Source organism: Varroa jacobsoni, unplaced genomic scaffold (assembly GCF_002532875.2).
Source record: "Varroa jacobsoni isolate VJ856 unplaced genomic scaffold, vjacob_1.0 scaffold_545, whole genome shotgun sequence".
NCBI lineage: Eukaryota > Metazoa > Arthropoda > Arachnida > Mesostigmata > Varroidae > Varroa > Varroa jacobsoni.
Window position 1 is genome coordinate 150996 of NW_019213447.1, and position 26179 is coordinate 177174.

The window sequence follows — 26179 nt, forward strand, 5'->3', positions numbered from 1 at the left end:
AAAATGCTACGAACCTCCAAGAAATTTCATGCCCCTTTTCTTAAGTTCGTCTTCGACGACTGCTGCATTCGACCAGAATGCGTCAAATCCTTCAGCATACTGCTCTTTATTAAAATACACCTTGAAAATGGGGGAGAAAACAAACGACTCGAGAAAGACCTGCGAAAGATTAGCAGAGGATGAATTGTTATTTGGATGATTATCGTGTGAGTATAGGTAGCAGAGGATGAATTGTTATTTGGATGATTATCGTGTGAGTATAGGTACAGAGGAAGTACGAACGGAGGTTGTATTTTTGAGTTGCAGGATTAGTATAGTAATGAGTACAAAGACATTTGTCTTTGTACTCATTACTATACTAATCCTTTTTTATTTATTTTTTTTTTTTTTACAAAATAGAAATGTCTTCTTACTTTGTCTAGAGCTTTTTTGTACGGGTCTTGAGGAAGGAGCTTGCGACCACTGCATGTCTCATCCAAGTACCTGAAATAATGATATACTGATGATTAATGATGTACTGATTATATAATAAAATAATGCTCTGAAATAACATAAGTGACTTACTCTGAAATAACCATGGACTCCGGTAGGAGAACTCCGTCGTTTTCAAGAAGAGGGACCTTTCCTGATGGTGACTTGCCAAGATACCACTCCGGTTTTGATGCCAGATTGATATTAACGACCTCGTGGCTGTTATGATGTTATCCATACGTTAGTGATTTATGTTACCCACACATTACGTTATCCAGTCATTAGTGATTTATACTGAATCTACATTAGTGAGATATACATTAGTGACTTACGGAATTTCTTTCGCGAGGAGAACGAGGAGTGAACGCGAGGCAAATGGGCAGAAACGCATCGAGTAGATCCGGAGCTGCCCCGCAGCACGGGATGGCTCAGTTGAACCTTAAACAAATTGGGGGTGGGATGGATATTATGAACTATGGGTGGGATGGATCCAAGTTGAACCTTAAACAACTATGGGGTGGGATAGGGATGGATATTATCAAATACGGGTGGGATGGATCCAAGTTAAACCTTGATCCAAGTTGAACCTTACACAACTATCGGGCGGGATGGATCCAACAAGAAAAACGAGTTTCGGGTGGGATGGATCCAACAAGAAAATCGAGTTCATATAGTAAATGCTTTGTAAAATATAAAAAAATAAGTAAAATTATCGTATCCTTTCTGTACCAGCTGCGAACGCAGTCGCCGGCGGAGTCATCGTAGACGCGGAGCTGTTGTGTGTTGACAACTGAAACCATTTTAAACAGTCTGCATTAATTCGGTAAGCTCACCCTGTGCCAAAGTCTCACACGGTCAAACATTATTTCGGTAAGCTCACCTCACAGTATAGAGCTTCCTCACTGTGCTGATTGACAACCTAAACAATTTTATCGCTCCTCTACAAGTGTTAATGAGCTACACATACCGAGGTAAGGTTCTGTTGATTTTTTGGTAGCGGACGACACCGCGTATCACCAAACACAAGGACGGTTTCGCTTAGCAGTAGGCGAGCTCCGTATTGACTACTGTGGTTAGATCAATGGTCGCCGCATTTAATAGTCTTTCGAGCGACTCGATTTTTCGGGCAATTGGATTTTTTAGCCGATTAAATTTTTCGAGCCATTGTTCTGCAAAGTCGCGGATAGATGGATTAATCGCTGTCGCCGTAATAACAATTGCAGTACCATACTCTTGAACGGGATATTTCTAACTATTAAGCAGAGATTAAGATGCATAATTTCGATAAGAAGCCGAAGTTTTAGATTAAGGTCTACACGAGCATTTACTGTGACTTTCTCGAACCGCTCCGCCATCTTTGGGGCAGGAAGCTTGATTAAGAGCTGTAATGTAATAGGAAGTATTAATTTGAAAGGAGATTTCGTCAGTATTAAGCACTTGGGCGTTATAAGGAATGTCAGTCATTTGATACAAAGGATTCACTGTGTAATCTGCTTTGTGGCAAAGAGGTATCGTTTGACCTTCGTAACTTAGGCCAACCCATAGGTATTTGCCACAGACACAAGACTACAAAAAATATGATTAATAAAAACATTTGAAAATGTTCGTGAGAGTCTTCAATGAGGCAAAACAGTCATTGCTGCTGTTACTCAGCATATCTCAATCCACATTACCTACACATACATGTCTTACTTGGCGGGTGAAAGTTTGAAGCTGTGAACAGTATTTAACAATGATGCCTTCCTTATCTAACGGATGCTCATACTTGTATACAAATTAGGATCTAACTAGGATCAACTGCTGCTATTTTCTCCACACAATTTCTAATAAATCGCAAGTAAATTGATATATAATCATTCTAAATCGTACCTATGGTTATCCTCTAAACGAGGAAGTACCGGCAGGGCGATTATATTTGAAAATGTCTGATCCTAAAAATCCGCTTTTACCCTATTTGGGGTTGCTAAGTCCCAGACTGTGAGTCTACCTCACAGCAGGCGAACATTGTACGAGACAACCACTAAAACGTCGTTAATGGAATTAGAATTCGAAGCCTCTTCGATGTAAGTGGTGACGAGTTTATTTAGACTTTATTGACGTATGTCAAATCGTACCCTACCAATTGCGACACATTTTTGTAAAAGCTTTTTTAGTTAAGTCTTTTAAAAGTTCAGTAACACTAACGTCTGTGACTGTTTACCCGAAGACGAAATGAAAATGAACGTCACAATGTATACTCGTATAAACTTTTTTTATTGATAAGCATTCGCTTGGGACGGAATAGGAGGGTGGTGTACACCGTCAACGTTGTTCCTTGCACTATGAATCCCTGTCTGTTTCATGGGCTTCTTTGTTACGAACGAGTATTGCCAATCGATCAACAAGTAGACCCGTTAAATATTTGTAGACAACTCTTCTTGACGATTTCCTTATAAAAACTAGTTTTTGTCGTGACTTCTTTTCCCCCTGGAAATTTGTTATTTGATGCTAGGTTTTTTCACGTCCGGCCTTTCACATATGTCTCTGAAATAGGGCACACGTCGCTAGAGCGCTTGTTCGTTTCACGCTTTTATTAAGCTGGATATTAAGGATAACGTCGTGCCACTCTAGTAACCCCCTCCATGGTGAAATACTTGTTGAGTCGTTGTTCCTATACTTTGCATCCTTCACGGACCTCGGTACCACCATTAAACACTGCATAGCAGAAGTATATACTGTGGATCCAGTCGCGATCGGACTACACTATGTTTAAAATTACGTGGCTTTTGCCTGAAGTGTTCGGCAGTTCGCTATAGTTGTTTCTTGCGCTATCACATTTACGTGAATGTCTGATGACCGCTAACTAAACATTCGTTGCACACGTCGACAACGATACAGTTTTCTGGTCGCAGAAGTAATGAGTTTAGTGAGGACACGATGATGGCTGCAAGTTCGTCCACGAGGGGATGTATAAGATACAACTTGGCGTCGATGTTGGCATTTGAGGCTATGGAAAACTACGATTTATTAATCCGATCAAAACATCAGTTGAAAACTAGGAACTGCATATTAGCAGTTTACGGTATATCGGCAGCCAATAAGTCAATGGTCAATCCACCTACCGCTTCGTTGAATATGAGCAGATCCGGAGACTTCGTTATCCGAAAGCCAATATCGATGAAAGCGATCCTTCTAATATCGGAGAGTTGTTAGCACGTCTAATTAACCTATTCGATGATATTTAAAGACAAATTCACCTGCGCTTAGATAGCCGATACTATGAGTTTGTACAGCTAAGCAGTGAGTGCCTGCGTAAGTTTGGAGGCGTCTGCTGCAAATCTCGGTAAGAACTGAGAAATCGATTCTAGAATGTAAGTATCATTGTAGTGGCTTGAGAGAATGATACTAAACTATTGAATCGGTGGATAATACACGGGTGTTGTGGCATATATTACGAGGTTTGAACGAAGCCTTGCTGATCTCTAAACGAACTTCTAAGACCCATAGCGTATACGTGAGAATGTACTCTTTTATTTTAATATTGTCATACTTATTGTATTTAATTTTTTTATTTAGGTCGCACAAATTTATAATATATATATATATATATATATATATATATATATATATATAGAGCCCCGGGTAAGACTCCATAGAGTAACCTTCACTAGTAATTTTTTCAATGCTGTCTAAAAAATTAAAAAAACAAAGTTAAAATTTCTCTAAAATCTGGAATCATTTCTTCGACGTCGAGGTCTAATGTAACGCACAGCAAGTGATATTCCAAAACTAAAAACATCCAGAACTTTTACATGGACACATTTTTGTTTTATTTACATGATATATTCGATACTATTAGTGAGAAAGTTATGTATGTACACAGAGTGATATGCTTATAGATATTCTTGCTCAATATCTTTCAAAATTAACTCGTCCGCATCATCGTATGCTGGGCCAAAATCCCTGAAAGATAAGCAGATTTTCCTATTTCATGACAAATAGGTTTTTACTTTTTTTATAGCTAGTCTGGTAGCCTCGTCTTTATTCACCAGCAGCTTTCTGTCACAGATCCACAGAGTCTGTTGAAGGTTATTAGATTGGTTTTCAAAAGTCCCGCTGATAGCTTAATGGGTAAGGTATTTGCATGCGAATCTTAGGGATACGAACCCGAGTTTAGACAGACTTCGCTTCGCGCTGGGAACCAACCTCCTTATAGAATAATAGCCTAATGCCGAGTGTAAAACTCGAAATATAAAGAGGTTGGTTTTCAAATGTGAGGCTTCGTTGTTTGCAGTCGTCTTTCAAAATTTCGAGTTTCACATCCGGTGAGACGCGAAACGAAGCGTGTCTGTGCTCGGGTTCGTACCTAGAGCACCTATCGCAAAGACTCGCACGCAAATACGCTACTGACTGAAGTATCACGGGGATGCATTCGCCTTTACCTACGCAGTATCGAATGCTCTCTTAGCTCACAATGCTAGTCATCATTAGTTGAGAGGGAGTTTGAAATCAACTATACATAGAAGTATTTTACACTTGAACAGTTTATTCCACCACTATAGGGTTACTTGAAAAATGAAGAAAAACATTTTTCTGCATTTTCTTTTTTGCTGGATGGTGCCATCATTCGATACCAAATACGGTTATTTTTTGTTTAGTATGAATGGTAAGATGTCAAGTTTTATCGGAATCGTGGTTGCTAAAGATCTGACTATGAAAACAATGGATGTACGCAGTTATAATAAGTCGATGTAATTGAAATTAGCAGCAATCACTGCTATTCATAACCATATCAGTAGGTTTAAAAGATGTATTATTAGAACTGCAGGCGAGTTATAACCAGGGCAGTGGAACAGTTCAACTATTTACTAGACCTTCTCACGATTCGCAAAATAAACGCCTGTAAAATTGAGGAAGCCTTAAACTTTATCAAGAAGCAAATTTTTGTCATTTTGTCAATTTGTGTGCGTGAAAAAGCCGGGCGCACGAATGTCGCAGTTGCTTGTTTCATCTTACATTAACCGCTTACCTATTAACTGGCTTGCTCGCCGATGATTTACTCGTGGTTGACGATAACGATGATGAAGTTACTGCGGTCATAAAACCTCTTAAATTAGGACTTTCCGATTGATTTTCTGGGGTAGACAACAGTGAAAAGCGGGATCCACTGCTTCCTGCTGATCCCTAAAGAACAAGACAGTTAATAGAAGACAGGACGAATGTATGTATAGATGTGCTCACATGTTCTTACGTAATATGAATACCTAAGTGCATACCGAAGTGACCTGATACCGAAATCACTTATGATACAAAAACATAATCACCACAGGTAAAATACATATCAAATCTTAGTACACCGTGGACTGCGGCCAATGTGAACTCGATGGACGAAAGTACATGCTTAGATCAATTTGGATTGACTTCGATAATCTGCATAGCCTCCGCTGTTTGCACACACGTATGCATATATATATGCATGAAATGCTCTTATTCTCTACCGTAGTGCTACCAGGGTATACGATAATCCAAGTGTAGAATACTTCAAATGAAGCTTCAAATCGAGTAGATATGGGCGATGCGCCAATTCTAGTGAAGTTTAGAGACTAGGATTTGCCAAATATATAGCAGTCCTACGAATTACGTTTATAATGTAGGTAAAGCAAGATACTATTCAAACGAATCTTATTCATTCTACGTTTAGAATACAATTGACATCTTAATGCCTTAATCCGCTCGTGTGATAGTCGTTTATCAATTGCAGTCTAATAAACCTTAAAAACAATGTGCATTTTGCGAGTTACACCTTGCGTTGTTTACAATCGTAGTTAGCAAGTTGTACGATGAAAAATACACAGTGTTTTGTGTCAACGATATAGAAAAGCGTAAGGAAAAAGTGTGGTACGAAAAAATAAATAAATAAAAACGTATTGAAACTAACTCAGGCGAAAGGAGTAGTGTCCTGTAAGACACTACTGTTTCGTTGGCAATCCTAGTGTTTAAGTTTGATTTCACTTATTGCGTTGGTAATCCTAGTGTTTAAGTTTGATTTCACTTATTCTGTTTAGTTCGTTTTTTATTTTTATATTAATGGTTTATCGGAAATGCACCACCTGCCTGTTGATTGTTGGCTCTAACAAACTTGTCGATATCGAGATCGTCTTGGGCAGGATCTGTCCGACCGTGTCTTCTGCTTTGATCGAAACGAGCCGTGTAGTTTTCTGTTGAGCGCATCAGATTGTTTAGCAAAATGGGAGCTCTGTTTAATCTGAAAGGTGCACGATAACCAGACAGAGATTAGTAGATACCAATAAACATAGGTCGCTTAATAGTTGAGTTAATTCACAGGCAATCTAGTACATGAAGAGAATGGTGTGCTATACTTAGCCTAAATTATTAGAAACGCCACCTCATTATTTGTGATAATTATGATATTGAGAAAAAAAAAGCCCAGATAAATACTTGCAACTAAACCAGTTAAACGTTTCGATAGCTTTCAACTTAAAGTGCGTAGTAATTTCTCGATACGTTGTATAACATTCTACTATACTGAAGGCGAGCTAGACCGTTAGGTACGCAAATCACAAAAAAATTTTCTTAACAGCAAAGTAAATTGAAGAGTTTCATTATGTTACGAGTGTTAAACCGAGCTGAAAAGAACGAACAAGTTAGAGTCAATTATAGGTTGTAAATTAAGTCGACTCTTTACCGACCTGGTTGGTCTGTAATTGCGTCTTGCCTCTCAGTGTATCCTGATCTCAGCACTTTGCCAGACAGTAATCAAGCATTCAGGTGTTGAATCTATGTTTCAGCCTCAACTGGTAAGAGGGCGCTGATCTCGAAACATTCAATTCGTAAAATAAACAAATAGAATAAAAACTAGTCTATAGATCACGTTTTCAGTACACCTATATATATATATATATATATAGGCATAAAAATATAATAATGAGTCGAGTCATATTTGTAGGCCATTGTAATCATATCAAATGAATTGGATCTCTGTTTAGCGGCAACTGTTTAAGCTTAAATGTTTTGCTAAGCCTACAAAAAAACGGTGTATGATATGCGTTTAAGAATATAAAATGTACTATATAAGCGTTGACGATAGTTTTTGCTCTATTATTGATAGAATTATTGCTCTAATGATCCAAGAATGTGTCTGGTTGATTTTCTAGCCAACCGCAATATTATCATTATATTAATGAGGTTTGCGTTATTATGGCAAGTATTTCATGTAGGTATATGCATGCAATAAATAGTTTATTTTGCACAATTCGAAAGTATTGAATGATATGGGTAATCACAAACGTTCGAACCAGAGGGGCATCTGTTCAATATATCGTCTTATAGTTGTGTAAACGAAATTTCCTTATAGAGACATATTTGGTTTAGGTTTTTTACTGTCATGGAAGGTTTTAGGCGCATGCGATCTTCCAAACATACTCTTTCGCTTACTGTTATGTATTTGAAATGTAGCTTTACAATTTTCTCCCGTGGGTTTTATGATTCATAATGTCAAAAAATGATCGCTTAGCATGCAATGGCGCAGCTACCTTTTCCCGGAGCGTTTATACGGCCATCGGTTATGTGAGACTACTTATACTCTCTCTGAGGAAATCAACCCGATTTGAACAACCTTAGGTCTTTCAGAATGTTACTGAATTCATCACCGATGATTTAAAAAAGGAAAATACTCTTTCCACTTGCCTTAACTTTTCTAAGACCGTTTTCGAAGACTTCATATGAACCCCGTTGCCTCCCACTCTGAATACATATGCTGTACTTGGAGGCAAGAGATTTGCCAATGTCTTTCGGGGTTGAGACGTCGGCTTGCGACACGTGGCACGGGAAACGTTGATTCGAGGTACAGATGCTCGCCGCTGAAGCATGATCGGAGGAACACGCTCACGACTATAAAAAAATACAAACATGACGACAACCAGTATTCAGATGAAAGCAAACAAATCTAAATAAAGTGTTCGATTATATATCGATGTGGTGTAGATATAAGCGATTCATAAATAGCAACAAAAGACTTAACGTTTCTTGTGGGAGACGAAAAATGCGAATAAATTGAACTGTTTGTAGTAGATTTTGTATTCTTGCGCGTCTCGCACTGCTGTCACATACATCAACCATGGATAAGATATTGATATGGAAATATGTACGCGCTCTGGCTTAATATTTACTGTATTTACTACTTTCACGACTACGTTATATATATTGAACAGTGTAATTGTGAGCGTCAAAACCAACACTATTTTCTATTATAGTCATGTTGAAATGAGTACGAAAATCGAAGGCAATTTTCAGTTAAAAACCCAGGCCATTTATTGTTTAATGCCAAACAAATAAGAAACTCATAGATACATTAATAAATTGCTCGTAAACGGAGTTATATGTACTAATATATACATATATATATAGTACATACAATATGAGAGTGATACATGTAATTCCGCTTCCAAGCAGTTTACCAATGAATCTATGACCTTTTAGTTTGGATTTTTAGCCAAAAACTACCTTCCGATCACTTATAATAGCTCGTCGATTTTTGTGCTCACAGGTGCAGCTGCTACTGTAAAAATAATAAACACATTTAAATAAGAGCTACTGTTGGAACTGTAAGATCACATATTTTCTATTGTAAATCTACGCTTACGGCCTGTATGTTCTATTTCCATTTTTTAATTTCGTGGCCAACGCCGGAAATTTTGCAATTGCGACATGAAACGAGTTTGTTGTTTATTGAAAAAAAAACTGTAATGTAAATAGTCCGAACCTGGTTGTTTGTGAATACCGCCGTGGTTCAAATCCTGTCGTGCTAAATAGTCTATCGCCAAAGGTCTTATTACTGCGAAAATTCCCTGTAGGCTGAGTGCCGGCATTTCGGTCTCGAAGCATCTTAAACGCACCGTCGTTGTCATCCATATCCAGTTGCAGATCTTTTGTCAAATCCTCAATTTCCTGTAATGATTAATAAAACAATGGAACGTTAACGGCCATTTTGAAATTCGTCTTAAAGAAATGACGTAATAACCTCTTTAGTTGAGAACAGATAATGCCAAAACAATTAGAAGCGCCGCCGAGTAGCCAGTATTTTGCAGTAACCTTATCAAATAACTCACGTTTGAGCTGTAGGATACGAACCTTACGCCAAAGACAATCTTATTCATAGTCATCACTACGTACCTGAATGCTGCTCTGTATGTCGGGATCCACTTCGACGATACGGGCTTTGTCCTTATACCATTCTTCCTGCATTGTGTCAGGAATATCGGGCATCAATGAAGGCTCAAAAGGCGCCGTTGTCCAATCGTTAGGTGGTAGCGGAGTGGCCACGCGAGGCGGTAGCGTATGTAAAAGGGCGACCTGTGGGGACTGTGAATTTTCCGCGTGGTTTTCGCCACTGGTGCTCGTATCGCGGGGCGGTATTCCAATTGTTTGACTGGGTCTGTCTATGACTCTGGATGGAATCGAAGTTTCTGTCGGCAATGGGTGAAAGTATGTACGCAGTACTGAAGCAGTCCCTTCTGCCGGCAGTAGCGAAGAATCAAGGGTATCTGTCCGCGGATGCACAGGCGGCCTAGAGCTTTTGGGCAAAAAATGAGAAAAAATGTTTCTAGGTCAAACCAGCTTCATTTGCTCATATTTGACTAGTAAGAATATATAGAATAATATTTTGCTTTGTAAGTGTTGGCTCGCTTGACACAATTCAAACACGAATTTGATATATCCTTTTAATTTAGTTGCTCACCTAGTTAATTAGTATAGGTGAAGTAGCAACATTAGGTAAACCAAGTCTGCCAGAAGATATGCCTTTGTTTCAGTTAGGGTATAGGTTAATTTATTGACCAACTCGTTGCTATAATAGCAACAAGTATTATTATAGCTACTATTGTAATGCCGTCCATACAATGCCCTCTTGATTTGCAGGTAGCAGTCGACTTTAAAGTTTGGCTTGAAACCCAATACTTACTCGTACCCCACGGAATTTAAAAAAGAGAACTCGCCCAAAGAAGTAGCTAAGTTTGTGCTTACGAAGGGAAGGAAATATTCCGAATCTTACTTTTTGATCGTAGTGATTTACAAGAAATAGGAAGAAACAATGTGATGTGCAAATACACAAAAAAATAAATCTACTTGTTGTCTGATATGGAATTTGTTAATATTCGTGATGCCTATGCTAATGCGGTGGTCTGTAAAGCATACCCTTTTGTAGGCAACAAAATACTTTTTTGCCACCAAATTTGCAGAAATAAAGGACAGTGCTTACTTATAAAGGCGATATTAACGATTCCTGAATACGAACTGAGCAAATAAATTAGCGCGGGGGCGGCACCCAGCAAATCGAATTAATCAAATTGGTAGGGCAACAGGAGGTGTGACAGGTAAAAATAATCGAAAGTTAACCATACTGAAGCTATTGTGATAAAACATGTGTGCTTACCGAAGGCTAACTTTTGAATAGCGTAGTAATGTACACTCGTCCTTTGAATGCCGAACAGATACAAATTAACCCTGAAAGCCAAATTATTTTGTCTTCCGAAGGTGTACAACAAATGTAGATTCATTGTTCCTAAAACGTATAACGCTCATGCTTATAACCTCGAGAACAGAGAAACTTGTTTTTGTAAAAGTTTCAGCGTAGTTTGTTAGTAACTACCGACCGATACACTATCACATGTGCAGGACCACTTGAAAAATCGGTCTTTCATATATCTTCACAAAGCGCATGAATAAAAGCAAAGCGGGATAAGACAACGACGCGGGTGTCGACGATTGTCTCCGGACAGAAGGACATATTCTAATGTGCTATACCTAAGCCTAAAGCAAACGCTCCATTGTTATCTTTTTTTGGATTTGCAAAAGATGCGCGAAATTTTAAAATCATTTTTTCTGTCGAAATGTATCAGTACACTAAACGTGTACCGTAGGAGCCCTTTTAAATGTCTGTATAACTGCCATTAGGGAGGTGAAAATGCCAAACATTCTAACCTCGATAGCAAAACAAAAAAGATGCAATTGGAGCTTATAGGTGCGGTATAACTAAACAAAGATTGTGATGGTGCAGTGTCTCTATAGGAGAACGCTGAGAGAAACCAAAAAAGTTATGCTCGGGTGGAGAAAAGCAGTTAATAAAAAACAGCACCCACTTCTGATGCATAAGTAAGCCGTTCATGGCCATCTAAAGCCAGCTGCGTCATTCATTCATTCGAGGTCACAAGAGCTCACCTCCAAAGCATTCTCACGTCTGGCAACTCAGTTGTCGTAGAGAATTAATTAAGACATCTACTGTACACGTTCGCAAGAAAGGTGAGTAGACCTAGTGAACTCTTCAGGGGTCATGGTGATAATTCTTCCTTGAGCTTACATATTTAACGTGTAGCTTCAACGAGATGAAGATCCTAGATGTTGAAATAAAAGCATAATAATCATAATACCAAGGGGCAAAAAATATCCAGTAAAACCATCAGCATAGAACGAGAATCAGGAAAAAAACGGGTTGCTTTCCTATTTGGTCATGCGACGATAAATTTCCTTCACAGAAGAGGTTGGAGTGCTATGGATTACCGGGAGCGAAGATCAACGACGATCGGCATTACAAAACACTTTCGTCCGATTAAAACAAAGCGACCGCATCTGTTGAAATATGAAAGGATTTACAGACACAATCTCGCGTTCTTCAAGAGAAGCGGGTACAATCACAAATGACAGACCGGTGTAGCTTGCGACGATGATGGCAGTCTTAATCGAAAATGCACAAGACACTAAGCAATCCATTGAGTAAACTATAAAAAAACGGGAAAGAAAGATGGCGGACATTCATTCTTAATTCTCTATAGTGCCAGCAATGGTTAATAGCAGCTGGAAAGATTGTCACAAAAAATCGACGTGTCATAGCTACCTGGCTCGTCATACATGGCTTTCGCCACAAAGTTGATAGTTTAAAAGAAGGAGCCGAGTCAGAAGAACTTCTAGCTGTGACTGCTGCGTTAATTCTTGGCCCAGGTATACGTGACACTAAGGATCCATCCAGTATGTAAGTGAATGAGGGTCGACGACAAAACAATACATAACTGGTAAAAACTATGTTAAATATAAAAATAAGTTTGACCAGCGTCTAGCGTACATATCATGCACCACTTGAAATAATAAGTTAAGTTTACCGTAAGGCGCTGTTATCACCAAATTTATCAGTAGTGTTTGTATATAATTGCAATGTACCTCTATATACTAGAATGTATAGGTTAAAATATTGCTTTATTATCATACATGTTGTCTATACGCGACGTGTTGCTGCCACGTTTTAATTTTCAATATGATTGAAATTCGAGTATTGGCATTTTTAACTACTGGACGTAGATGGTAACTTTGGACTTAGTTAAAAAAATCATTCGAAATTATCTCACGATCTGCACTAGTTCAAATTGTAACGAAAGACCTTACAATACGAAAAAATTGATCGTGAAAAAAGATATTTTTGTTAGATTGTAGTAGATGTGGGCGTAATATCTTTCAATATTATGGTTGATACGATGCCATGACTGACATGAGAAGTAACTATACTTTTCTGTTAAACATTAACATCCACTTATGGCTTCCTAGTCGTGGAGTATATTTGGTCGTTTACTAGGAACTGCCTATTATTCAATCGCCTTTTTGCAGTTACTGTAGCGGATAGAGTTCAACAAATATGCAAGTTCGCAGACTAAAAGCTGCAAATGATGCCTTGATAATCTCTGAGGGCCCATCCATGTCAGTGTATTTAAACTCTAGCCAGTGCCGACATATTGGCCGAATAAGTTGAAAACGTAAAAACAAGTTTCGTAGATCCAAGACCCTATTACAGTTTAGTTATAGGCTGTGTTTGCGAAATAATCTTGATGGATGTTTTTCCTTTTGTTAAGGTCTGACGGAAATGCGACATAACAAGGAAAATTAAAAAAAAAAAGGATCTGATTGAGATAGGCCAATCATATCAGTTTTACTGGAACAAGAACTTTGGTTTGGACAAAACCTTAGGCCGAAGTCGTCCTAGAGCAGATGGCTGTTAAAATTTTCAAAGCGCTGATACGAGAATGCTGGCTAAGTGTTCTTCATACATGTGCTTCCAGCTTGGGTTTGCTAGAATTTTTCTTGGCCTAAAAAACATCTCTCCCCTTCTTTTGTCGACCTCGGTCTATTTAACATTTCAGATTGTGCCCATCATTTCTGGTGCACAAACTGATACCCTCTGTATTATTTGAACCCGCACTTTTAGTGGACCTAGAGTACTATATCGCTTTGGCGTTTTTAGCTTTCCTCACATTTCAGGACTAGCCCACCTCAACAGAGAGTGTATGATTTACGCACGACGCCACGAAGATGGGAGCCTGTCTGAGCATAGACTTTACCAACCACAAACGGTAATTAGAATCCAAAAGAAAAAATAAGATAAAAATTGTTTGCCGAGTTAATACTTCTGCGTAATGTCGAAGCAGGATTGAGTAGCAAATGTGTATTTTTTACAGCTAGCACTTTCAGTGGTAATAAGGGATTACAGACTCGATGCTAATAATTTAGTTTGATTCTATATCTATCTTGTCTATATCTATTGTGAATATTAATGAATAACACGGTATTGATGCAAATTTGGCTGGTTTCTGAGTGGTGGTATTTTCTATCCTTGGTTTTGCTTACCTGGTATGAACATCCGCTTGCACTTGCAACAGGGATTTATCCCGTATCGCGCGTACCATTGCTCCTAGCAACATCCTTATATTCCTATGGCAACATTACGGCAAGACTTCGGCACTTCAAGGTACAGTGTAATCGCACTAGACTCAGTTGATTTGCCGACCGCGCCGTTCTACGATTCTGAATACACGTATTCCCGCCTGGACAGTTTGATTTGTTCAACCGTTTAATGTCACCAAATGCTCTGCACACTATGAGTGCTTTAACAAGGCAGATCTAGCGTTGTTTTGTTTATTATATTTATTTTATTAGTATGCTATTCAACGAAGATACTCATTATGTTGTAATACTTAGTGATCATACATGAAAATGGCAAGATGTCCAGTGCGGACAGACATGTGCATTTCAAATAGTCAAAGGACTCAGTCGCGTGCTAACTTCGAAAACCCTTTATATAAGCCAAGGTCCTCAATCTGAACAGTCTTCAATGATGCCATTTCAACATATTGATAAATAAAGGTACATACAATTTGCTATTTCTCAGTTCAACGGGGCCTGCACTTAATGGGATCACCAAAATCAGGCCGTGACCTAGCACGCATGTGTCTCGTTCGTGCCTAACATCCTACATAGGAGAAGTGTCTATCTGTATCACCGCTTCCACAATTTGCAAAATCCTATGTGAGAAAACGGATAAATAAAGCCAAGAGAACAACACCACGTAGCCAACAGTGCATGACGCACTCCCGATTACTTTTATCTTTCCCCCGCCATTGCCGTCAGCGCAGTAAGAGAAATTGGCTCGGACATAGTGCTAACGATCGATAGTTCGCACTGCAGCCATCACGGCTATAACGACTGTTGTTATTCGAGACGAAGCAGACATTACTGCTGAAGTAGTTGCAAAAAACCAGGGATCAGGTAGAGGCAGCCAAACATCTAACTTCATTTTTGACTACCTTATCGTGTATCCCACGCACACGGTAAGTCTTCAAGGCTACGCAGTACAGGCTGCTAGAAGTCCGCAATAAATCGATCCCCATATCGGGCCATCCTTATTTTAGATGGATGCCGGCGTCCAATAACAGTGGACATAGAAATGTCTAAATACAAATAAACAAGTCGAAACAAGAACGAATGTAAGATCGCATTTGTCAGTTTTCAAGTAATATCAGGTTGTTCCTGATAGAGGCATTAACTTAGCATAATAAGTTATTTGTAGAATTCTGGCTAGAATTTGGCTCAGAAGTAAACGGTCTCTTAGAATTTGAGGCAATTCACTCTAACGTTAGTTTCAATACGGTACGGTAAGCAGCTCACAGGTCGTGGTATCACTGTGTCCTGAAAAGTGGGACTGATATTAGACTACCGAGTTCAATGAAATGATCTTTCTAGGAGATCAATGAAAGCAGCAGTATAAAATAACGATCTTAACGTTAGTCAAACGTAAATGCTAGGTGTGCCTTCGACAGTGGTTCGATACATTCGTATTGCTTCGGGTCTGATCTAATAAAGAAGGGCAGACATTTCGTTGAATGCTAAAGTTTCTGCATAGTATTGCGGTCTAGGCAGCTTATAGACAACATATTACATACACACACTGCGGTGACGGAATGAACAGACCTCACATTGGTTTCGCTGAAACACCGTAATTAACACTTTACAGTTGTTTGCCAAATAAATAGCAAACGATGAATTAAACGGTCTAAATCGAAATTATGAGCTTAACACTTAGTCAGTTTTAATTAGTGAGTAAGCTAAAAGAATAATGGATTTAATTTTGGCCACAGGTCTCACTGTTGCCTAATTCGAGCCTTTTATATTGGCCGCATAGATCGGACTGACTTACAAAGGAACCCTCTTTGATTAGAGTCCGAATTCGAGGCCTACGAGCGGTATGCTGTCGTTGTTATTTCCACTCAGATCTACATATCACCGATGCCGACGGTTTCTAACGTTCGCATAACGATCGAAACACTCATTGACTCTGAGGATACCTTCCCATTGCCATTGCCAAGGACGCCGGTTATTCAACGTGGACAGCGTCGAAAAGCGGTAAGTACTTAACCGGACGCATCACTCATGATTGTGTTGTTATAAATACAACGAATTAGCCACATACTGAGCTGTTCTTTTGCCCGGCAGGATCTCGCCGTACCGACCGCAATATAATTCGTTCCAGGATTTTGAGCTCAATGCTTATCGACTATGTAAGCTAGACGCTACATAATTCGAACATCCTCGAAAAATTTGGTCGTCTTGAGTGATTTACTGATTGGCCCTATGCAGCTGTTGTTACTGATGAATCAAATAGCTCTAGAGCTTGGTGAAGTTGCTTCTTCATAAAACTAAGCACTCGTATCTTCTGGAATATTCTCATTCGTGGACAAAAATATTCGAAAACGTCTACCCAATAATACTTCATTATGGCACAAGCATTGTGAATGGCTTCCTGGCTGGCCTGTTCGATGAAATTTATCAAATGTTTAAGGTTTCCAACCTCACATTTAAGGTAATTGCAGTTCGGCTAATCGGTCTACATAATTATTGTTAGCTATAGAGTAATATCAGCGATTCCTTATTATTCGATATTTAGTACCTTTGTGTGTGAGTCTGTGCACGTGAGTATATGTATATACAGGGCTACATGCCAATCAGTGTGACGATAACTGATATACAAAATTACTCTTCTTGAAGAAAGGAGCTACGGGGTGAATGATAGTATTTTTAAGGAATATCTCCTAACGAATGAAAAGATAGTATATTCAAAAGTCTCCCATAATCGACCCATAATAGCTTAATAAACTTAGCTACATTGTAATTAAGGTGAAAAGTACACTCCACTTAAAAGGTGCACAGACACCCTCTCCAATGATATCTGTCCAAAGTAAATTGCAAATGAGCTTGGCCAAGATTACCTCAGGCCACAGCGGTCGACTTTAGCCTCGTTGATCCCAATACACGACGCGTTATACTAACGGTGTTTCCACGCCGCAAAAATTGGTAAACTGATGGACGTTTAGGACTTTTTCTCCTTAACGTTTTCTCAATGAAGCATTTAAAAGTGTGCACTTCGGCGAAAAAAGCCTCAAGACGTACCGGTTAATAGTGGCAATAATGGCTAAAAATGCAACTAGTTTTCTGATTACTAAGTACTCGACCGTTTTAAACCATGTTACTGCAAAACATTACCTAGTAATATAGTAAATGCGACACAGCTGTCCTGTGAACCGAATTAGAATACGTATATCGTGGGGCTGATTGCTTTGCACAATCCTCTAAACTGTTATGCGTTTCTCAGTATGCTTATTTTTCTTTTTTAAATATTTTTGTTCGATTCATTTAGTAATGAGAAGAAGGCATCTAGTTGAGCGTCCTGAAGTTAATTTTAACTGGTCAATATTACTTCTATTAAGTGCGCTTACTATAAACGATATCGTCGCAATATTACCATTCCAATGTCCCGAATGTCCTGTCTGGCCAGACTGCCAATTTATTTCGTAGTGCACTTTACGTAATGGAAGCTTCTGGGTATTTTGTGTCTAAACTGTTTGTCTGCACTTTACAATAATACCTCAAGTCTTGTGCAAGCTTTTTAGTGACATTTCCACATGCTGGAGCGCCCACTTCGAATCACCGCCATACGTTATACTTCATGTTATAGTTAGGTATAGTCATTTCTTCTTAATTCACGTGACTACGCCAAATGTATACATGACAGAGCAAATCAGCAGTCGGCCCACGTTTATAGCTCAACATCGAGTGACAAATATTATATCGCTCAATCTACCTTGGTGCTTGATCGGTGCAAGTTTGATCTTTAGGTATACACCCATGAGTCATTTCCATCTAGATGCAAAAAATGCTCCCTTCAGCCACTCTGATACGCCAGTGGAGTCGAATAGTGTAGATGGAATACAGGTATTTATTTAAAAGGTCTTTTACGGAAAGTGGGTTTATTTTATTATCAGACGGATTCGTTTCGAGAAGAAATTCGCTCATTTTTATTCGCTATTTATCTTCTCCTACTTGTCCGATATCTAAATGTGAAAGCTAATTCATGTTAACTAAATCATAACTTAAAAACATACTTAACGTAATGACGTTTTTCTAGGGATATAATAAGCATTTGTTCTCATTTGATGTTGCATGTTGAATAGGAGTCGCATTGTTGGTCTAATGAATATGCTTGGAATCAACTGCAAAATTATTTTTGCAAAAAGTGGACATCGTATCATCTATTTTGCTTATCTAGCGAGTACAAAATGTATTAAGTTAAATTATTAAGACAGTTGAAATTAATTGAATTTTTATAAGTGTTGTTTAAATAAAACCTGCTTTAAATTAAATAAATAGAAATAAAATCTGTTAAAAATTAGTAATTAAATGCTTTCGATAGTTATCTAGTTATGCATGTCATTTGCTCATAACTATTTGAATTTCCACTCCATGATTTAGCGGATTTCAGCTTCTAACGAATTTGTTGGTTAATAAATATACGATGCGTTTCGTTGTACGAATCACTACGTTATATTCGGCACAGTTAGTTTAAACCCGATATCCAATAAATAGTAATAATAATATATCAATGGGCAACCTCCGACGTGTTCCTCTATATCTCTAGAGCCACCTAAGGAATAACAAGAGAAACGATAGCTTAGTATAACTCCGGTTTTTCGGTAGTAATGATAGTACTGTACCATTGATTTCGTCGATTTTATCTGGTGTGCCATTAGACTCTCCTATATTCATTACCTAGGCGTCATATTATTGCATTAGCACCGAAAGCACCCAAAGCGGAATGAGTACGCTTTAAAGATTAGAATATGGCGATCATTATCGTTTGGCCGAGAACGTCAACGTTACGAGTTATCTTTTCGTAGCGTTCGTAATACAATGAAGCCTTTTATAGAAGAAGAGTATTTTCACTTAAAATAATTCGTAGAGCCGTAGAATGGCTGCCAGATGCTCTAAATTATTTTCTTGCAAATGCTCAGTTAATAGACGCTCTACATATCCGATAGTCAGTCGAATTCAACAGACCCTTTTAGAAAAATAATAAACCGAATCTAGACCAAAGGGCCATGCAAAGCAGTAAAGATCTTTGTAATTCCCCCAGCTGGCATACGAAATTTAATCAGCACAATATACCCGTAAAAACGCGCCTGTCAGTATCAATCAGTGCACGCATACACTTATGGAAGTAGAGTCCAACCATTGAGTCGTTGCAGCCGACTGATATTTATAAGCATGGACACTCTGTTCCACTCAACTGATCGATAGAGTCAGACTAGATAGAACGCGAGAAATATTACAAAGTTCAAGTATGATAAAACATTTGTCATTCTTGCATTTTAATCAGCAATTAAAATTTTAATTAGCAGTTAAAGTAAGGAAAATATACGACAGATCAGAATACTTTTTCTACTGAAAGCTCTGCTCCTGGGTTCCTATCTAAACACGGGAGAAAATAGACATTCCATAGTAGAGAGATATAATCCTTCTCTTCATGCCTGTAGAAAACATTATGAATGAATAAGCTACTTGTCATTACTGTGTTCACTAGTCGAAAATAGGTACCGAAAAATATAGACCCCAATATGACATATGCGGTAGATTTTAGCTTGCTCACTACACCACCTGATTGAAACAATATTTGACGCTACGTAAATGTGAACAGGGACTAGGCCACGTCTTAAAGTGCAATTTAACTAATGTGAAATAATCCTAAAAAAAGTAAGTAATACTTCCATAGCATCCTGTGCCGTTCAGGGATGTACGTAGCGCGAAGCTTCAGGCTAAGTTAGGTCCGACAGACAATTATAAAAATAGCGCGCTTATGATTTATAATTATATTTACGTCGAACGTTGAGTTCAAAGATTGATAAACGCTAGTAAATCAATACCAACGTGAAAAGGTCGACGTTTTCGTTGGGTGAGCGTTAAAGTGAGCTTTCTTCCTTGACAGATGTACTACCAACTTGTTTGTCGACCTTCTTTACATAATGCTTCGAGGAAACAATTAAAGGGCACTCTTGTTCGGGATTTTGCTAAGCATAATACGTACGCTGAGAACTTGATAACTTATTTCCAAGTCCAGGTTTATATTTAGGAGAGGCTAAAAAAGAGCTAAGAAAAAAACTACATTGCTGTAAATCGCTTAAATACTTTGTTTGCCTATAAAGGAGCCCAGGATGGTGAAAAAAGAGTAGAAATGTGAGAATAATACGCATATGTAAACAGATAAGCGATCTAAAGGCAGGATACGAAGGATCTTGACGAAAAAGGACGCTTTGAGCGTACATTCAATATTAGAGATCAGCTAGAAATAACACGGCTTTTCTATAAGTCGAGTCTTATTATTTCTTTACAAACATAAATTATCATTATGCATCTGATTTGAGGGATGTCAAGCTATAGCCAAAATTTAAAACGGTGCTATATGTAGGGAACAAAATCATATTGCAATGCTGGGGTGAGGCTTATGCAAACTATAATGTAAGATCTTCATGAACTTTCAATCAACGAGGACCTTACATACGAGGTTATTTTATAGGCCGGAGAGCAAACGTACGTCAAGGGTAATAGCTGCATTTTCGCGTGACTATTTGGTAAACAACTCTGCATTTAATAAAAATTATGTTTGCGATCTAGCACCACCTACGACTAATGAGGCAAACAACTTCGTACTTTTTCTACATTTTGCAGGCGCAGATTTCAAGCTGAACTGGGTGCAAAGAGTTTCAACTGAGTTTTAGGAGAAGGGACAATGGGTATTGTTGTCGATGTAATATAATAATGAAGAAGGTACTTTAAACGTGTGTAGCGAGTTGAGTTCCATCATCAGTCGTGTCATAAACGTTCTAGAAACTCACACTCGTTAAAAGATTTAGCGCCAAAATTCTTACACAATACTACAGACATACTATAAGCGATTAGGAGCTCCTGACTACAAGAAAATGAAAAATGGGGCAAACACATATGCGAAACTGCGCAATGCTAATAGGTCACGTTCATTAGCATGCATTTCATCTGTTATCGCTTATGATAGTTGTCTTTTTGACTATGTGACAGTAGGGTCTGTTTTTGGTTTCGATATGTTCTATGCTGTCAAATCGCAAGGTCGACTTGACCCTCGTTCAACTATTAAAGTTCGATCGATGGTTCATCTTTACTACCAACGGTTCGGAAACAGAGTCAACAGCTGTTAGAATTAGTCGATTCAATCGAAAAGTGCTACGAACGTTGCTTATACGATAACCAAGGTCTGACTGAAACTCGGAAAGAGAAACGAACGTAGTTGCTCCAATGTAGCTGTGTAATTCCGTGAAGGCTACAGTTCTTGTACGACTTGGTCGTAGTAAATAAAGCGGCACGTACCATACATCTAGTGCTATCATAAACGAGACCACCGACAATCAGAGCTGGCTGTATATCTCTGATATGGCGTTTATCGTTCTGACTAGGCGCTGTTGGCTTTACTTGGAAATAAGCTCGCATTAAAAGGCTGACATTTAACACGAAACGTCATATAGTGGCCCATTGCTAGGAAAGACATTCGGAGGTATGGGCGGTATTCAAATTGTGCTTAGTCCAATTAGGTTTGAAGCTTACAGGACGATTTTGTACGTTCACTTTAGGATCAAAACAAATTTCTATATCATGCAATACAGGGCATATTGAGAACCAGAGGGTAACAAGATCTTTTTGTCAGTCAAAGTAAGGGGGCTACTTGACCTGTTGTTCAAGATAGTGACATTAGCCCACCAAGTGACTTCGAGCGATTAAAAATTGAGACGAAACGACTTCGATAGATAATTCTGATAAAAATATCGACTGTATTTATTGTCTTGGCCAGAAAATCGAAAATGGGTTAGCATATGCCTCACTTGTGGTGCCCATCGCATTAACGCTGACGTTGGGTATGACGTCGATTTACATGTACCTCGAGGATCGTTAGACAAGTAAATATGTTTTAGCTTTTTATTACCGTGACGCACCAATACAATGTTTTTTGTTCGTTCGTTTCGTTTCGTTCGACTACCTATAATCCGTATTAACATTTACTTATTGTAACTCGATTTAATTATCATTTGATACTTGTTAATGGAAGCGTGTACTAAATCAATAGATATTAGACAGAAGCACATATTCTTGTTAGTTTTTAGCTGTTTTCAGAAAGTAATTTACATTTGTTTACGTCTCGCGTTTGAGTGCTGAAGTAAATCCTTCATAAATTCTAGATAATGCGCGTTTTCGTAATGTTTGTTTATTCGGTTAATCAACATACGACCGTCTTCAATTGGCAATGCATTTATTCGTTATTATTTGATTCCTTCGCATCACGGACAGAACTTTTTGCACTTTAAAGGTTTCAGCTTTGTGTAAAAACATGATGGTTTGAATTTTTTCTGGCATGAACATTTTATTTTTTAGAAAATTTTAAAATTGTACAAGTGTTTCGCTTTTGCGTGATCAGACTTCTCACTTATGGCATCAAGGCCTGATGTCCGCAGCTCATTTGTAACGCCATCTAAAGCTGCGTCTAGGCCGTTGAAATGTGACGCATGTCTAGACAAAGGTGTGGGATATAATCGATCAGATGTTGCCATCTTTGGGATAGTTATTATTCTGTCAGTCTTGTCCAGTAGGAAGCTATCATTCAAAGCTAGCTTCACTGTAAAGCGGACAACAAACTGGTCTTGACAGATATGAGCCCCTGATCGCGATGCAGACTTTCTTGTCGAATCGCGACTTATACCTCAATAGCGTATGCCGTTTACTCGGACAAAAAAGAAGGAACTATATTCTTCACCAAATACGCAATCTGTGGGTTAGTAATGGCACGCCATATTTCGATCAGCCCGAGAAGATAAATATCTGTATACCATATCTCAGACTCCAACTACGTATGTGACAGATGTTTATGTTTCAACTTGTAGGCACTTGTACTTTTTCCGAGCACAAACATAAAAATAGTGATACGTATTCGTTAGGCAAATCTATCCAATACGAACACATGTTGTGTCAGATATATCGGTGCTGCCCAGTCAAATCTGACAGGTCTCTGCAAACTTCTGGGATACGAACTTTAGGCACAATCGCTAGTTACCTTTTATATAAAGAATTCAAATTTACAAGAAAAAATGATAGTAGAACGTCTCTACGAGAAGCAATCCATTGATTGTTTACAGACACAGAAAGATTTGAGCACAGTACTGAAACCAGACTTGAAGTAGTAAATTACTGTTACTGATTAACTGGATGTACATAAAATCCGTATGTACGCAGTTTAGAGGAAATATTGTTATATGATGATAAATGAAAATTCAAAATAATTTGCTTTCATTCGAGGCAGCGCAACAGGTTGAGCAGTTTTTTTATGTAATAGTTGTCGCCAATGGACCGTCTCACGACGTAACATAGCCTATTGGGTGGACATCTGACGTAAAGCACGCATACCGTGAACAGGATTATAATACAATTTGTGTCTGCCGAGGATTTTTGAAAAGCGACGACAAGCATGAATAGGATACCAGTTTTATTTACGCGCAGCAGATAATAACCAATAGACGCTTAGAATAAATCGTAAGAAATAGAATAGTAATATTTCTCGAATCTATATATATGAGTATATATATAACATCAGAAGTATATTTTCATCTTGTAATAATAATTAAATGTTCGTTGAGACCTATTTCCATTAGATTCGAGTGCACTCGAAGAATATGTTTACTGACTCAATTTCGACGTGTGTATACGATGGGTTCTTACTCACACAGTACCTCACAAATCATATAGAAAATTTTATATAGCTAGACAAACCACACGTAATACGTTATAAAAATGATAATAAAATTCTTCTTCAGGAGGACAACTTCTACAAACCTTGTCATGTTTCCTAACAGCACTTTAGCCAACAAGCCTGATTCGTTTGCTCTCTCTGGGTCGATTACTAACATACGTCTTTTGGGAAGTTCTGCCTTAGTATGCGTTTAGTGTCGTTTGCCATTTAGCGTTATGCAGTAGACAAGTAATATATAGCCTTTTGTGCTCCCTTGCGACCAGTCAAGGACGTGACTGGGGTCGATGCCCCGTTCACCATGTTGACGACTGAAAGATGATTGGGGAGGCTCACGAGCTTACAGGTTCAATTAATCTAGTTGGCTTACCCTTCACAACGGTGGTTACTACTCTTTTTATAAAAAAACACTTCCTTCCGCGATAAATGATAGATAAAGTAACTCTTTTTGTAATCAGTACATATCACTGAAATGTACACATTATACATAGCATAAACAAGAACCATGCGCACGAGTTATTCTACCAACTTTCCACGGTTGCCTTGGTATGTTCATAGTTGTAACTGCAGCTGCAACGCGAGCACAAAGTCATTCTCTACTTCTTGGTTGTACTTGAAGCCTCAAGCTGTCCACTTTGTTCGGTGACTTCACCCTTAAAAGCTAGGGGTCAGCGATTAACCGCACATAAGTTGGAATCGGTGCGGCTGTAGTTCAAGGTAAAACTCGACATTTTTACGGCTCAACTGCCGTATGGCAACGTCTTGCAACAACGTGAAACTTCGTATATCCAGATGTATAGTAGCACATAAATTACGGCGGTAAATTTTTTATCGTTCCTTCTTTAACTATTCTTTCCGGATCGACTACATATTCAAACGAGAGAGTCAATCAATATGGTTACTCGCCACCAGTAGTAAGTTAACAGGTTGCAAAGAATATGTAAAGCATAAGGATAACAACTTCTTTATTTCACTTGACTTGATTTCTTTCGCTCGATTACTGAAAGTATCATGCGGCAGGCAAAATTATCAGTAGCAAGAAGGACTGAAGTGCGCTTGTTGTCGTTCTCAGTATCATCAAGCAGGTGTAGAACAGATAGATTACAGATAAAGCTGTTTCTCCAACAAATGGAAGCCTAACAGTAAATAAAGGCCCTGCTATGCTGCAGAAATCTCGTCCCTTTCCTGCACTAAACTCTTTCGCGACTTGTCGATTCCGAGCAGCAGCGACGATGATCGTCAGACGGCGCCACAATCGCAAGTTTCGATCCGCCTATATCGGAGTAGATCGCGTGCACGGGTCTCCCTTATCATTATTCCAACGAGTATAATAGGCACATCTGCGCGCCTATTTTAAAACAAACGCAGCTCTCGTATATAATATACCGAAAAAAGTTTCCGTGACAGGTAGAAGTGGTATGCGTATTTAATAGGTGTACAGGATATGCATTGGACGTGTCTAACATAGTTAAATTTGTTTATTTGGATAGAATGCTATAATGGAAAAGAGGTTTGCTTATTTATAAAAAACAACGCATATAATTAAGCACACGATAATAGTTACGTAAACGAGCTGATACGGGCGAGCGGCATTTCTCTGTCCAGTATTTGGAACAATCATGCCCCAAGTACAATATAACTGATAACTCACCTATAGTATGTCGGATGATCACCATATATACAATGTTATATTAGCGGTGAAACAGAACAGTTATCAATGAAGTGCCCACAAATTGTTATTAATCCCATTAATTAAAAATAAGGTGCGAAATAAATTATCATTTTATGATTATATAATATTGTAGAAATAATGTGAAAATATTGCCCCTTGAGGATACATCGAAACAATTTTGTGGAAACAAATGTGACGATGAAACGTATTTTAAAGAAATTATATGCTTAAATGGCGTGTTTGCGAGTAAAGCCACATGAATGAACTTTGATGGCGAAACGATATCTTAGCTATACGTTTTTAAGCATTAAGAAGACCAACTTGCTGGTTTGTGTAATGATTGTCCGTAAAAAAGTGTAGCTCATTTTGCGACGAAAGCGATAAGACATATATGTGGAATATCATCAGCTCACCGCTACAAATGCCTTACAACAAAACGTTCTAAACAGTGCGACCTTGCATCTACGGTTTAGATTTGTTTATTTTGAAACCGTTACCTAGACAGGTAGGATAACACTTGACTCTAGATGAAATCAAGACTCAGTTGTGCCACTAAATGAATCACTTCGATTACC

General features: G+C 38.4%; 2 protein-coding genes and 1 long non-coding RNA gene across 9 annotated transcripts in view; all 3 read right to left on the bottom strand.

Moving 5' to 3' along the window:
• The window catches only part of LOC111261323 (pyrimidodiazepine synthase), a 2806-nt gene extending 1235 nt beyond the window's left edge, over window positions 1-1571 (bottom strand). The window contains exons 1-6 of one of the 3 annotated variants that reach the window (XM_022834716.2): window positions 1439-1571; window positions 1201-1261; window positions 804-909; window positions 565-690; window positions 414-483; window positions 15-159 (exon numbers count right to left, since the gene is read on the bottom strand). In XM_022834716.2, coding sequence (XP_022690451.1) covers window positions 15-159; window positions 414-483; window positions 565-690; window positions 804-909; window positions 1201-1231 — 478 coding nt within the window. In that variant the 5' untranslated portion in view covers window positions 1232-1261; window positions 1439-1571. Of the gene's footprint in view, window positions 1-14; window positions 160-413; window positions 484-564; window positions 691-803; window positions 910-1200; window positions 1282-1351 lie in introns of all 3 variants that reach the window. The other 2 variants (XM_022834718.2, XM_022834717.2) reach the window with 2 other exon arrangements.
• Window positions 1572-2710: 1139 nt separating this feature from the next.
• LOC147753349 (uncharacterized) lies at window positions 2711-3867 on the bottom strand. The gene is made up of 2 exons (XR_015311461.1): window positions 3573-3867; window positions 2711-3457 (listed from the first exon to the last, which is right to left on the bottom strand). It is a non-coding gene; the product is annotated as an uncharacterized LOC147753349 (long non-coding RNA).
• Window positions 3868-4256: 389 nt separating this feature from the next.
• LOC111261325 (uncharacterized) lies at window positions 4257-26101 on the bottom strand. 5 transcript variants are annotated; one of them, XM_022834725.2, is made up of 8 exons: window positions 24019-24425; window positions 14134-14330; window positions 9643-10042; window positions 9233-9417; window positions 8158-8361; window positions 6565-6715; window positions 5480-5634; window positions 4257-4413 (listed from the first exon to the last, which is right to left on the bottom strand). In XM_022834725.2, the coding sequence occupies exons 2-8, from the start codon at window positions 14205-14207 to the stop codon at window positions 4344-4346; spliced, it is 1239 nt and encodes a 412-aa protein (XP_022690460.1). In that variant the 5' UTR covers window positions 14208-14330; window positions 24019-24425; the 3' UTR covers window positions 4257-4343. The 5 variants fall into 5 exon arrangements, 3 of the variants coding, with proteins under 3 accessions (XP_022690460.1, XP_086824780.1, XP_022690459.1); XR_015311464.1 differs by lacking the exon at window positions 14134-14330 and having other exon boundaries at window positions 5480-5620; window positions 6561-6715; window positions 24303-26101; XR_015311463.1 differs by lacking the exon at window positions 14134-14330 and having other exon boundaries at window positions 6561-6715; window positions 24303-26101.
• Window positions 26102-26179: the final 78 nt, after the last annotated feature.